This window comes from Semicossyphus pulcher, unplaced genomic scaffold (assembly GCF_022749685.1).
Source record: "Semicossyphus pulcher isolate SPU_LCO1_2020_fin unplaced genomic scaffold, fSemPul1.0.p SCAF_14, whole genome shotgun sequence".
In the NCBI taxonomy this organism is placed as follows: Eukaryota; Metazoa; Chordata; class Actinopteri; order Labriformes; family Labridae; genus Semicossyphus; species Semicossyphus pulcher.
The window spans coordinates 3,130,136-3,145,099 of record NW_027211648.1 but is presented as its reverse complement, the minus strand read 5'-3'; the positions used below and the strand labels follow the sequence as shown (position 1 = coordinate 3,145,099).

At 43.5% G+C, this 14,964-nt stretch overlaps 1 protein-coding gene across 9 annotated transcripts in view; it reads right to left on the bottom strand.

Annotated features, from left to right (window-relative positions):
- Window positions 1-4,220: 4,220 nt before the first annotated feature.
- The window catches only part of smoc1 (SPARC related modular calcium binding 1), a 57,646-nt gene continuing 46,902 nt past the window's right edge, over window positions 4,221-14,964 (bottom strand). For 6 of the 9 annotated variants that reach the window (XM_069661497.1, XM_069661498.1, XM_069661502.1 and 3 more), the window contains one exon: window positions 4,222-8,825. In XM_069661497.1, the coding sequence (XP_069517598.1) occupies window positions 8,786-8,825 (40 nt within the window). In that variant the 3' untranslated portion in view covers window positions 4,222-8,785. Of the gene's footprint in view, window positions 8,826-14,964 lie in introns of all 9 variants that reach the window. The other 3 variants (XM_069661499.1, XM_069661501.1, XM_069661500.1) reach the window with 2 other exon arrangements.

Here is a 14,964-nt window from a genome sequence, read left to right as displayed (position 1 = left end):
ATATATTAATAAATAGTGCTCACCACTGTTACTGTTTGTCGTACGCTGATACCGTCTTCATCGCTGAGTTTGAGATATGACTTTTTTCTGACTGAACACACCACTACTGGAAACTGCAAACACACACACAGACACACACACACACACACACACACACACACACACACATAATGGAGCAGAGAGTCCAGTGATACACTCACACCCAGCTGGTGAATTTGGGGCAGGCCTGACAGAATGGCCTCCTCAGGCCTCCTCCGGCTCTCATGAACCAGCTGATCCACATCCTGAGCTCAGACTGACTCAGGATCAGTTTTACCTGCTGCACCCACACCTCCAATCTGTCTGTTAGAAACAACACAACTGCTCCCCGGTCAGGCTGAAAGACGACTCGTGTCCATGTGGAGCACTGAGTTGGCGTTTTGGCTTCACGTGCTGCAGCAGTGTGTGTTGTCGGTGTCCTGTGATGATGTTCATCTGGAAATGTCTTTCCAGGAAATTCGAAACAACTGTTTACTTCTTCCAACTAATGCCCAGAGTTAATCATATCGAAACCTTGTTGGAAACCTTACAGCTAGGGATGAAATGGGAAAATAGTAGAGATAGATGTTCACTCAAAAACAACGACTCAATCTTAAGCCACAGACGATAAAGTGAAATTCCTCTTCAGATTTAGTTTTTTATAAATCGGGCACTTAGACTAAAAGTTGGTTTTATTCTTGACATTTTGAGTTTCTTCTCTTAAAGCAGCATTTCAAAGATTCTTCATCCATTGTTCATGTTTGGCCCTCATACTCCTCCGTACATACATACTTAACGACCATACACGGCCTAAAAATAAATCCACATCCAAAAGCTGATTCTTTAATAAACATTGTTTGTACATAAATTAAATCTTAACAGTTGAATGTTAATTGTTGCACTTTGTGGTGCTTTCAAGGAGAGTCTGAAAAGACAACACCCATCACACAATGCTGCGACTATGTAGGGCCTGCAGGATTTAACACACAGTGCTAAGATGAAGGGTATGTGCTTGCATTCACTTTGATTCTCTGCCTCCTCCTGCGACAACAGTCCCTTTTACACTGCCAGTTTAAGGCGGGATTATTACGACTCTTTTACATTCTGTCTTCTATGTAAAACGCACGGAGGCAGAATGGTGTCGTTCCGCCTCTGAGCCGGCACCAGAGAAAAGGCGTCGGTGTGAACAGCGGAGCCGGCAGGGCGGAGCAGCACTGTGTGTGTGTGTATTTGAAGCACGTGCTGTTTGTTTACACCTCGCGCACGTTTTCTTCAGCAACACCAGAGCGCTGAAAAAACACACACTTTACGCCCGCGTTGCTTGGTCCAATGTAAAATGGGAAAGGCGGCATGATGGCAGAGCTTTGTCGCTGTGGCTATGTAAAAAGGGCTCCAGTCAGCTGTTATTGGCCTGAAATGCTTCCTGCTGTCTTTAAGTCTGAAGCTTTGGATGTTTCAGTTTCTGTCAGTCAATCCTGCAGCTTTGACAGAAGCAACACGCTCATAATAAACCTGTGTGATCCTGATCCAAGAGAGAAAATGAGCGAAGATGACATGAAGGCGTTTAAATCAAGTTAAGCAGAGCTCTGTCGCACAATCAAGAACTTATCTCAGTTAAGTTAGGCCAAGTGTATTATTACTGAAATAAAAATATTTGAGCAAAATGGAGATTCATACCCAACATAAAGTGGATAAACAAAATGTTAGAATCGCGGTGAGGCTTCGTTTCTTTAAACTGCTCTGTAACAAAAAGTGACATTGTTTTTCCTTTGCCCAAAATCTTCCTTACACATAAACCTCATTACCTCCGTGTGAAGTTTCCATTGTTAAACTTCAGCTGATGAATGTCCTCGTCCTCACCAGCACATCCTGTTTCTTTGTTCATTTCCTCACATGGATCACTGACGATTAATCTAAACCTGTGAGTGAAACACGGGTCAGAATGTGTTGTTGTTTGTGTTTGCGTGTCTCTGCACACATATCCTGATGTATATGTGTGCGCAGGAGGCATTTCCACTTGTAAAACACAGGTAATAAGTGACAAAATTAAATCATGATGCTACACACACACACACACACACACACACACACACACACACACACACACACTCACGCACACACCTGCCTGTAGAATAAATTAGCAGTAACTGCTTTTCGCTGCCGAGTTGCACGAGCCAAACGAACAAACAAAGATGAACTTAATCATAATATCGGGTGTGCAAACGTTTCCCAGCTTCGACACAAACCACATCATTTGTGGCTGAAAATAATCTTTGTCATTAAGCCTGAGTGAAATATGTACAAATAAATATTAATTGGCCCCTGAGGAGTGGAGGTGATGAGAAACAGATCACAAGCCACAGAGGAACCTGCGCTGCCCTGACTCACGTGTGAAATACTTCAAGTATTGAAGACAGAAAACAACAGAGCTCCTGTAAACAAGAACAGAAAGAAAAAAGTGCTAGTTTCACATTCAATCTTTATTATTCACTATTAAATTATGCATCCTTACTTTTCAAACTACTGATGCATCTCAAATATTAAACATCTCATATTTTCTTCTTCGTGTGGCTTTTTCTTGAGATTATTTTCAGGCCTTGGAGAACAAACGATGTCTAAAGATGTTTAAATCATAGACGTTGTTTTGTAACTGGTCTGATAAGATAAAATGAATGCCATCAGATTACTTTTCTTGTTACACAAATATTAGTTTGAATCTGTGCCAACATTTTAAATCAACAAATTCACACAACAATACAAACGAGTCGAAGCAGCAGGAGACAGAAACAGTGGTGACTTAGAAGAGAGCATTGTAGACTGTTTGTTATCTTAGTTTTGTATCATAGCTTAATAAAAAGGTATATATGTGTAGGGCTGCTTTCACTTCTGACATTTTGAACAACAGTGTGAGCTTTTCATCGGCCAGAATGGGCACTTTTATTCTATGTTCTTTGATTTGCCCCCAAAGATAAAATTGCAGCCATTAAGCAAACTATCATTTAGTCCGTAATGTCCTTGCCCTCGAGCTTACACTGTTTATTTACGATGGAAATCACAGAACTCCGTCTATAAAGAGCAAAGATCAGTGAGCATCTGACGGTAAAATACGTCGTCCACCTGCAAAGTCTGTTCCTGCAGCTGAGCTCTCAATAGCCGTGTGGATACGCCTGTCTGGAACATGACCTGTGACCCCTGAGCCCTGGCCTCCTGGCAGGGACCCCCCTGACCCCGAGCTCAGGCTGCTGGGCAGGTGCTGCTGCAGGCACAAATGGTGAACAGTGTGCACCATCATCCCCCCACCACTGATGTTTAGCTATCGCACAAGCTAATGGGCCTCTCTAATTACCTGTAATGGTGTTTCTGATGTCTTTCTAAGTGTTTCAATGCACACAAGGCAAAAAAACACAGTAATGCGTCACAAGCAAAGCTGGTGCTCTTCTTAATCTCCACATTAAATTATATTAAGTCCTTTTGTTAGAGGGAAAGCATTTTAGGAGAGTGAAACATGTTAGAAAACAAAAGTCTAAGCATCATGCAGCACCTGTACTGCCCACACGTCACTTTCAAAACCCCAAATTCCTGTCCTCACCTATGAAACCCCTTTGGCAAGCCGCCCATCCTCCTCCCCACCTTCAACAAAGCAGAAAACACACACACACACACACACACACACACACACACACACACACACACACACACACACACACACACACACACAGACACGCACATACATCTCTAAGCAGCTGCGTCATTATAAAAGTCTTTTGAACTTCACACTGGAAGTCAAATGCCACATGTGTCAGTACAAGACAGATGTACTGCAGCTGCCTCTTGGCTCCAGTTTCATCTGTGATACTCCCCTCCCTGCCTCCCCCATCTCCAAAGCCCCCCCATCACCGGCAACCTCACCCCCAAGCCCCCCACCTCCCATCACGCACTGACAAAACATCCGCACCTTTGAAGTCTCATCACTAAATCACAGAATCTCACACCACAGACAAATTTAAAAAATACAGAACATCTCTGTCGTCACGTTTGAACATTTAATTAATCAGATAATCAACGTTTATTCATTATTATCCTTAATATCTTAATTTAATATATTTTTATTCAAATATTTCAGATGTGGACATTTCACATGGTCATCACTGTTCAAATCTTTATTCTATATGACAGATTGTGCTTTTATTTTCCTGGTCCAAATACTTTGTGATACTCGTGCCTGTGATTTTTGTCATCTATGAAGAACAATTCTAATATGAATAATTTAATAGAAAATGACAAATGTTTTGTCTCATAAAGTTTACGGTGTTTCTGTCAGGGAACCTTTTTTGTAGCAGATTTTATTTGCAAAGTTTGAGAGAGAGACGGTTCAGGTTGGGCACTTTATAACTATAATTATTTAATGTTTTTATTATGTAATCAAACAACATAGGTTTGTGTGCAGTTCTTACTTCTTCAGGTCACACTGTTGTTTGAGTTTTTGGTAAAATGAAGGAAACCGAGAGAGAAAGGCGTTCTTTAAAAGTGTTTATTAACAGGTCATGAAGTTTGACAGGCTTGGCTGATACTGTGTAGTTTGTTTAAACTCCCTGTGCATACCTGCCTATCAGGGTACAATGTTTGCAGACTGTAGTGAGCTGTCTTTACCAATAGGGGGCAGTATTGCGCTCCTTCTGCCCCACACTTTTCTTTTGAAATGCTTTTCCATTGCACAAGTCCAAACTGAGCAGAGTTTGAATAATAGAAACGCTTCAGGATCTTTCTGATTGTTGCTTTTGTTTTCAGGGTGCAACCATGACGTCAATTCTCTTTGTAGTTCTGGAAAAGTGAAATCTATCTGAACTTTGCTCCTTTTTCATAAACGAGCTTTAAAAACACTTGCATTAGTCAAAGCAGAAGAGTGCACCGTCGCCCTGTTCTGTTTGCACTTGGACTTTGTTCTTCTGCAGGAGAGAACGACAGCTCTGTCTGAGACTTCGGTGCTTGAGCAGCTAAAATCAAGCCTACAGGTGGTCACACCTCAGTCACTAACAGTGAGGTGTTTTAAAAGAAATAAGTGGGATGTTTGTTTCTCAGTTGTTCTAAATGTGAGCGTCTACAGACCTTTTTCTCATTATGGCCGCTTTTAATTTATGTCACAGTTCTTTTACCCAGAGAAGTGATGGAACCCAGGTGTAGGCTGCTGCTGTGTGCCAAGATGCATTTCATAAGCTCCGGCGTTTTATCAGTGCGGGTTTTTAAGACAGCCTTTTGTTCTTTTTAGTGTCTATTGTGACACAGGTATAAATAGGTCAGAAAGAACGGCCCGTGTGAGGGTGGGAAAGCATTCTCACTGCTTAGCCAAACGGCTGCACCTCGAGCCTCATCATTTACATTGAGCAACTTCACCCAAAGGCCACATGTCTCAGTGTTTTGTTTTCCAGCAGATCTTAATTCTTCAGCTATGAATAAGAAAAATTGTCAAAACGTTTTGAGACGTCCTGACACGCCTGTCGAAGCTCTGCCGTGGAAAAGTGGCCGCTGAGCAGCGAGACAATCTGACGGACTGACAGTCATCTGTGAGCCTCCCATCGTGATTAGCAGTGATTACTAGCCTGTTAGGTTGTTTTAGATCTCTCATGTGATCTGCGGCTCTGCGGCGTCTGGAAGCACTTCAGCAGACACACAAGCCCAGTGTTCAGACCTGGACTGAAGCAGCACTCAGGAGAGAGGCTGCACAGAAAGAGACGTTTCTTTTCTCCTTCTTGGCACCAGCGTCCAGTTCAAATTAGACATGACTGGACTTGCAATTGTAGCGGATTAAGCACCAGAAACTGTATACATTCTTGAGCGTGTACAGTGATGATGGCAGGAATCGTAAAACACCAGCTGAAATAGTCAAATAAGTCCTCCTCAGATAAAACAAACAGTGCTCAGAGTTGATAACATCCAGTCTGGTCTAAGCTCTTTAAATGTTGTGAGTTAGCTACTGTAACAGGCTAATGTTTGACATGATGTGAACACAGTGAGAGTATATATTTTTTTACAATAATCCAGAACAGACAGTGAAGTAAGTGAGCAGCCAAATGCCCCACAGTGAAATTTAGTAAAACAAACAATCAAATAAAGGTTATTGTACATATTTACAATAGGAGCCTTTTTGTGAGCCACTGCAGCGGCTCTGGGGAAAACATAACTCAAAACAATTACACAAGCACTCGGACCACAAAAGCAAAATCCTCATTCTCCAATTCTGAAACAATTGTTCCCAAATGTGAGGAAGAAAATTTATTTTTTACATTCCAAAACGTCTCTTTTTTCTGGTGTTTTCTCCTCCCTGCTCGGTCATTTTCCCATTACTCTGGGCGCCCTGGGGGGTATTTTCTAAGACTTACTGGGTTGTCTTGCATAAAGTGGCGACGCTCCAAGTACGTGTGGTGGTAAGAGTTTTACAGAGCCGGACTGACATCAACTGTTGGATTACAGACAACGAATGTGTTTACATACACAAAATGTGCTCCGGTATTACAGGGGAGACTCAAATATTTATCTTAGGACCTGGCTTCGGTAAATGCCACGTCTTGTTCACAATAACTTGGATAAAGGTGAATATGAAGCTGAAATGAGCTGATGTGAACAGGAGAATGAGCCATGTAAACATCTTACTGTGTTTACTGCTCCGTTTAGTCATCTGTGCCGCCTCTTGTCCTGCTGCTTTTATTAAAGCTCATTCTCTGGAATCTTTGTCTGCTGTTTTGGAAGATAAAATCCCCACCAGGGGGTCTTTGTCACAGATTTGTTCATGTTACTGTAATTTGTAGCCAGTAGAGCCCGATGAACCCATGATCACCAAAAGCAGACTCTCTCTTTTCAGGTTTGATTGTGTAGAAAATGAATATCACATTAAATGAGCAGAGAACTAAAATCAGCCAACATCAAAGTACGCATATAACAACAGCATGACGCATGACATGTGGGAACAAACAGATCTCCTCCTACAATGGTTCATAACTTCTCAAAAGTTTTGCACAATTTTCCTGTAAAATCCTACAAATGTGATGTTCTCATCCCCAGTCCTCAAGTACCAACGCTTTGTCATGGCCCCCTTTAGCGAACAAGCTAGCTTCTGTTTAGTCTCTGTTTTAAGGTACCCTCAAGCTTTCTTTATTTTTTTGTGACTAGATATGTTTTAGGGGTGTGTCTCTTTTAAGTACACTTTGTTTTCTTCTCTTTCTTACAAGTGGTTAGGTCTGTTTAAAGATATGTTTCAGCTTGTTTTCTTCCTGTCCAGCACCTGTGTAGGTCTTTTTAGGGTATCCCTTAGCTTGTGTTTTACACTTGGTTAGGTCTCTTTACGATATCCTGTCCTGTCTCTTTAAGGTACCTTTAGCATCTGTACTAAGGTCTGTTTTCTTCTCTTCTAACACAAGGTTAGGTCTATTTCAAAGTACCCTCTAGCCTCTGTTTTATTCCTGTCTGACTGTTGGTTAGGTCTGTTTTACGGTACCCTTTAGCATCTGTCTTGTTCCTTTCTAATAAGGGGTCAGGTCTATTTAAAGGTTTCCTTTAGGGTCTGTTCTATTCCTATCTCGAACATCGGCCTCATAAGTCATGTCTTATCACGTCACCTCCCTCCGTCTCACATTGGACCTATTGGCTCACCATTTTGTGGGTTATTACTGATGTTCAGTACTCTTTGTGGGGATAAGTATTAATAGTGAATGGGGACAGCCTAAACCAATGACCTTCACTAAAACTAAAGCTGCATTCATCAATGATTTTATGCATCAACATTAAATCTAATCCAGTGGTTGGGTCGTGATAACTGCAACATATAACACATTGTGTGACACATTTTTCTACTCCTGCAATCTGTCACCTTTTCTGTTTTGATTTATTTTTTGACAATAAAACCCTGCAGACATCCTGTGCAGACAACAGGCTAACTGAGAAACCTGCAGACTACAGCATGATGGTCCTGCATTGTTTTTTTGGGTTGCAAATTAATCAAACCTTTGAGTAACTGTGTGGTAAGAAAGTAAAGTAATTAATCACTCGTTTTTACTGAACATTAACCAGACGTAACACATCTCGGACCTTATGACCAAATATCTGACTCTTCTGTCAAAATGTTAAGAATCTAGAAGGTTCTGTGCAGTGCACGGGGATTCATCCAGCTCACTCTGTGCAGATAAATTCAACGTAATGCTCACAGTTTACTTCTAAAACATGCCGGTCACTTATAAATGCATGCTCCCATGCAACATTTGTTTAAACTGGTCGTCGCCAATGATCGTTTTTGACTTTGAGTTTATATTGAGCATCACGTGCTGAAGGCGACTCGCTATAAACTCCTCTTTAGCAGGTTACCACTGACCTCTGTGCTGTATGTATGTAACAGGGGAAATGTAAATTTAATGTAATAGGCAGAAGCCGTGTGTTTCTGTTATCTGAGGACAGACAGACTCACACCAGCAGACGAAACACAAGGGGGGCGATGTGGTCTTCCAGTGGTGATTCATCTTTTTTACAAATATATTCTCATTCTTACTTCGACCTTTTCAGTCACTTCAAGAGAATAAAATCAACATGAACAAACAGATAAAATGTCAAACATAGGGAGGAGAAAGTGCAAATATTTTGGCGCCGCTTCGTTTTCTTTTCTTGTTTTTTTCTGTTCCCTTTTTTTTTTTTACTCAGGAACTTCCTAATTTTTCTGCTCCATCTTTCTTTTTCCTGTCAGCAAGCGTACAGATGCCTTCCCTCTGTGCCCTCTGCTCTCGTCTCAGCTTCTGGACCCTTCTCTTCTCACACCAGACGACCTACTGGGAACAGAAAGAAAGACAGACCGAAAAAAGGAAAAAGAAAATGTATTCACTCATCTGTTTTAGTATTCAGCATGCAGATGCACTCATACAGAGCTGTAGCGTGACAAGACAGTGCTAACAAGGCGCTCCAACAGGCACAAGCCCACTCAGACAGACTCACACACATATTATATTAGACACTATAGTTCAATATAGTTTAAAAATACATGTTATTAGTGATGCATAGAGCTGTGTACAACTCAGGATTTTGCCAGTCAATCACATTAAACTTGTACCACACTAAACTTTTATCACAGCCTACCTGAGTCTCATGTTTTACCTGCATAACGCTACAGGACATTAAACATTTTCAGAAGAATACTTTCTCACTGTTTCAATCACGTCACGTTTTTTAAACTACGTTTTTTAACCAGAAAGAGGATTTTAGTAAACTAAGCTGCTTTCTCACTGGTCAAAAACCCCACTAACACCCGGCTTTTTCACTTAGTGGGAAAGGTTACAAACTGCATTCAGACCCGGGTCAAATGACTCTGCAGTAGACCCGGGTAGTTATCGCCTTGGCTCCGACCGGCATTGATGGGAACACAAAACCCGTGTCGACACGCAAATCTCCGCCCCCTTTATGCTCTGTCGGTAACTTCTGCGACTCCTCGTCATCTCAGCTACAAATTCTGCCCGTCTCCGTCCTAGCGGCGCTCGAACATCGTTCCAAATCTGTCGGCGCCGAGTTTGAGAAACAGACTGAATGAGTAATGGATACAATAAAGACCTAACCACTGTAACATCTTCTCTGTTTACTAACACTGTTTCTGCCGCGTTTATGGCGTCAGACGGTGACGCAGCACTAAAGAGACCAACAGGAGGATACTTCACTGGCAATGGGAAAAGAGACAATCGGCATCTATAAGCGGGTCTTGCTGTGTCTGAAATCCCGCGTCAATGCACTGAGTTCGGTGGGAAAGGGCCACCAGTGAGCTAAGTGAAAAATGGCATCTGCAAAACAGCCTCTCATGAAGTAAAGCTTATAATCGGATAAAGTCAATGGTTACCAACTAATGATTCACAGCTAAGCAGCTGTCTCCCACCTTCACCCAAACTCTACCATCACATGTGCTGACGTTATGTTGCAACCAAGCTATAACTCAGCAGGTCTCTGAAGTTGCGCTGAGCTGAAACTGCATAGGACAGTCAGTTTGCTGCAGAGGGGATGGACTGCTCGCTCATCAATCAGAGGAGTGTGTGAGGGGGCAGAGAGGAGAAGAAGAAGAAGGGAGAGAGAGAGAGAAAGAAAGGAGGAGAGGCCTGGGAGAAAAGGAGATGGGTAAAGAGCTTAGATTGCTTACAGATGGCTGTCAGAGGGGAGCAGAGGTCCTCCAGAGCCCCGTGAGAGCTCAGGCCGTGTGTGTGTGTGTGTGTGTGTGTGTGTGTGTGTGCGTGTGCGTGCTTCCATTTGTGTTTGTAAGCGTGCACGTTTGCCTCTTGTGCTTTTTGAATTGCTGTTAGTGTGTTTATCTGTTCATCTCTCTGTATGCTGTGTGTTGGCAATGCTTGCAGCCTGTGTGTGTGTGTGTCGACTCTCTACTGACCTACGTGAGATTGTCTGTGCGTGTGTGTTGAGGGGGGTTGGGCTGTGCAGGTGCACTCTCTGTCAGCGCTGGTTATGTCAGCTATGAAATACACGTCCAGCTGATTTCACTGCACAGTCTGGAAGCTTCTGTAGTCTGAGACGATGCGTTTGCTTCACAGTCAAGATTTCTGTCCAGACTCTTAAAGCGTCAGAATCCCTCCTGCGCTCCATAAATCAAAAGAATAACGTCCACATGAACGAGTCCTGCGATGATTGCTTTCACCTTCACTTTGAGTATAAACAATAAAATATTATGGTCACCTCGTTTTTCCACGATGAGTTAGATCGAGGCCACAACTCGCATACGACTGCTTGCATTTTAAGATATGACATTTTTATGTTACTAACTGTAAATTACCGTTTGTGTCATAAAGTATTTCCTTCCTCTTCTTTGAACACAGTTACAGTTTATCGTGATAGATGCCGCCAAAGAGAACGAGACTGAGATCTTCTTTTATAGATTTTATGATTAAGGGAGTTCCTTTGGAGCCCAAAATAATGAAATGGAGCTGTTGAACTGCTCTTGTTTTAGACGGCAGAAATTAACCAAAGTGAAGAGACCTTATGTCTCAAGTTTAAGGTATAAATTTGAGTAGTACTGTCCTGTGTATTTTACAGCAGGTATGCTGTTGCCACTGTTTGTGCGAGTATTTCACAATCACAGTCCTGATTAATTTTTTTTTTTTTTTTGTGGCTTTTGCCTTTGTTGATAGACAGCTGAAAACAGACAGGAAATATGGAGAGTAGCGAGTGGGGAATGACGTGCCAAATGTCCGGCAGACCGGGAGTTGAACCTGCGATCAGTGCCACGAGGACTGTAGGCTCTGTACATGGGGCACCAGCTCTAACTGAGCTAAACCAACGCCTCCCTTATTCATATTTTAGGCCACTTCAAAATATCCAGCTACAAGTCTCCTGAGTAGTTCCGTTCTACCGGAGTTACAGTTGCCATAAAAACACCTGCAGATAATACATGGAGTCATCCTGCTGTAAGAACTTGCAGGTTTCAGAGCGTTGCAGACCAGCACACTGCAACTTGTTGCATTTTTAACTCTTTGCTCTGAACTGGCGTCAAGCTTCAGACCAGCTGCTATTTGAGTGCAGTTTTGCCTCTGTGGTGCCTGCAGGAGGGGGGAACTCAAGTACAAGAACTGTAGCATTTTGTACACTCAGTCTGAAAACCCTTTACCTTGGCAGCATTAGGGGCATGTTCCACCTGTTAAACTATGCAGTGCCACAATATTTCCTGATAGCTCGTTCCAGTGAAGTCATGCTGCTCCTCTCTCTCGCTCAGATAAATGTCTCCGTTGTAAGAAGCTGAGCTCCAGTAGTGCTGATGAATCGGCTTTGCAATTACCAGGCTCCAGAGCAGCGAATGGTCCTCCTCCCAGTCACTGAGGACACTGTCTGTGCCATTAACAACACAAAGCACCCGGCCTCTCCATGGACACCTTGGCCCCACTTGTGATAAAGAGCTGAAAGCAGATCCTGTCTCGCGGTGAATCGGCCCGTCTCACCTGGGACCGGCCGATAAAGACACTTGGCTACAGAGCTGGGAATCATGGTATACCTGAACATACTTAGCTAAGGAGATGGATACACAGGTCTGCGTTTACTGTCAGCTCGCGAAATAAGGAAGCAAACTCATCAGAGAAACTGGTAGTGATGGTGAGCTTATCTAAGCGCCACAGTCCTCTCTGTTGACCTCTGCTACCTTCAGCACAGTACAGTGTGTCGAGCTGATGTCACAGTAATTAAAACACAAGTGGTGAGGAGTAATTGCTGTTGGCTCTGAGGGGACGGGCTTTGGGCCCTCTAATGGTCCTGCAGCCTCGGTGCCAGGCCTGCCTCATAATGCCCTCCTTTCATTCCTGCCTAATGACGGACACAGCCAGGACAAACAGGAGAGCTAGAGCCGAGAAAAGAGGAGAGGAGTCTGACATAAATCAGCAGACGGGACACATCAAGCAGGTGAACACCTGACTGTATTTGTCAAGGCAAACCTCACCTGCAGGACGTTGCAGGAAGCTCAGAATGGCCTCTGGCAACGTTATTCCTTCTTAGTCATCAGTATTCAGTGACCTCAGGATGTTACTTATACGATCATGACTGTATGTATTTCAAAAGACTAAGATTAATCTAAACCAAGAGTATAAATCCAACCTTTTATTATGAAAACATATGTTTAAAAATACTTTACAAAAGCTGCTTACTACTTTTACTGTCCTACAAAACCCAGAAGGACTCTTCCTAATCCTCCGTACCATCTCCACCTGATTATGTAGATATCCCTTTTCCTCCAGCTGCCGTCACTTCCCTTAAACCACTGGGCGCAGTTTATCGCGGTGCCATTCGTTTGTAACACATCAGCATACCTGTGTTTGATTAAACAGCATGACTATCTATGTTGCTGAGGTATTTAACGACCTCAGATAAGGATATCGCAGCATGGACCTGCTTTAGAAGCTCCTCATACCAACTTTAAACTGGGACCAACTGGTTTCCAATCTGCAACAGAGCTTGAAGTTAGGGACAATCATCCCTCTGAGGGACTGTGACGCTCTTCTCACAGTTAGAAGGCTCCTGGTTCTTATCCTGGTTCGGACGTAGGAGGCCTTTCTGTGTGCAGTTTGCATGTTCTCTCCGTGTATGCGTGGGTTCTCTCCAGCTTCCTCCCACAGTCCAAAGACATGCTCGTTAGGTTTGTTGGTGACTCAACATTGCCTTTAGGTGTGAGCATGAAAGGTTCTCTGTCTCTATGTGAGCCCTGTGATTGGCTGACGACTAGTCCAGGTGTATCCCTGAGCTCTGCCTCAGTCCGGCTCATGTTCATAGCAGCATGTATGCTTGGGCGATATGTACTGAATTTGCATATGACGATGCCCAGAGAGAAACCTTGTGATATAGTTTTTATGGTTGCGTCATGGTACACGGTACAATGCTTTAAAAGCAATTTCCAAAGGCCGAGGCAGGGCGACTGGAGTCTGTTGGCTACTACGCTGCGCTCTGCTACCGTCATGACTGTCAGGGAAGACGGCTAAACCACTTCGGAACCAGATTACGGTTACGTTACAACCTTCTCTGCTGCCGTACACTGTGAATGATATATTATAACTGAATATGAGCAGGACCTACACTTTCCCTGACTGTGTGGAAATCTGATGACTTCATATCACAATTGAAGATGGAGGTAATAAAACAAGTTACCAGGCGGTCGATGCTTTTAAAAGAAGTCAGCCATCGCGTAGGACCATAGTATTTCCAGTCGCCCTAATCCTGGCAGCATGTTCTGTTTGTTGCAGTAAATATATATTACAATACACAACTACACATGCTCAACAACTAAACCTGCAAACTAAAACCTCCAAGCTCTCACAATAGATCCTTTAATATCTTCTAATTGAGTATGCCCATGTTTGGTGTGTTTTTGTTTGTGCACGCATTCATACACGTGTTTGTACTTATGCAAGTAAAATGTTTACGTCCTTCTAAATGGAATTAGGACCTTTGAACAAAACATCATGAACCCTGCTGCCAGAGCGCATTGCAACAAGTTTAACAGTGAAACTATTTAGTATTTTGTTCATTACAGTGAACGAGACACGCAGAAATGCTGGAGCTGTCTGGAAATCACCGCCCTGGGCTTCTCCTACATTTCCCATCTATAATGAGGTTTCCATTCTCCTCGGAGGACCGATGCCACCGTCTCCAGCACGTCAAACTCACACGAGGTATTCAGATGTTTTCCTTCTCTGTTTCCATCGTGCAAAGAGTGAGGAGCCTCGTACAGATGTGCTCCGCTCTGCCCCACATGCTCACGATCCTCCTCCAGAAAGCACGTACTGTAAACTGTAAATATGTCCAACAACACTCCAGTGACGATCCAAAGCTGCGACAGAGCTTCATAAGATTTAATGCCTGGCAAAAGCAGCTTGACTTAAAGGGATCCAGGCCACTGAGGATCAGCAAGGCATACCTGAGCACAATGGCCGTCTATCTTAGTCAAAGCAGAATGCTGCCACATGTTCCTGCAGCCTCCTGCTTCTTTCCTGCATTCTCTCTCTCTGTCTCTCTTTACATACCTCACTCTCTCCACAATCATCAGCAGCTCCGAGCGCCTGAGTGGCAGCATAAGGAGCCGTATAAAACTGTCAGGTCGTTGACCTCCAGCTCTTAAGCATGAAGGTGAGAGATTCGGTGACTGGCCGAGCCTCCCTCTCTGCTCCTCTAATACAGCGGGCTGTTTATCCTGGCAGCGCCGCCCGGGGTCCCACAGGCCTGACGTTATGCCCGCAGAGCCACTGTTCTCCAGGCACCGGGGGGCAGCGCCAGGGTAAACACATGACTTCAGAGCTATGCTGCGCTGAATCGTCCCAGTGGCCAGAGTCAACAGCACCAACGGGACCAATGATCACTCAATGAGGGGGGCTTCCAGCAGACAACAGACACGACTAAAAAAATAGGCACTCACCAGAAGATGATCATTGATCATTTGTAACATTTGTCATT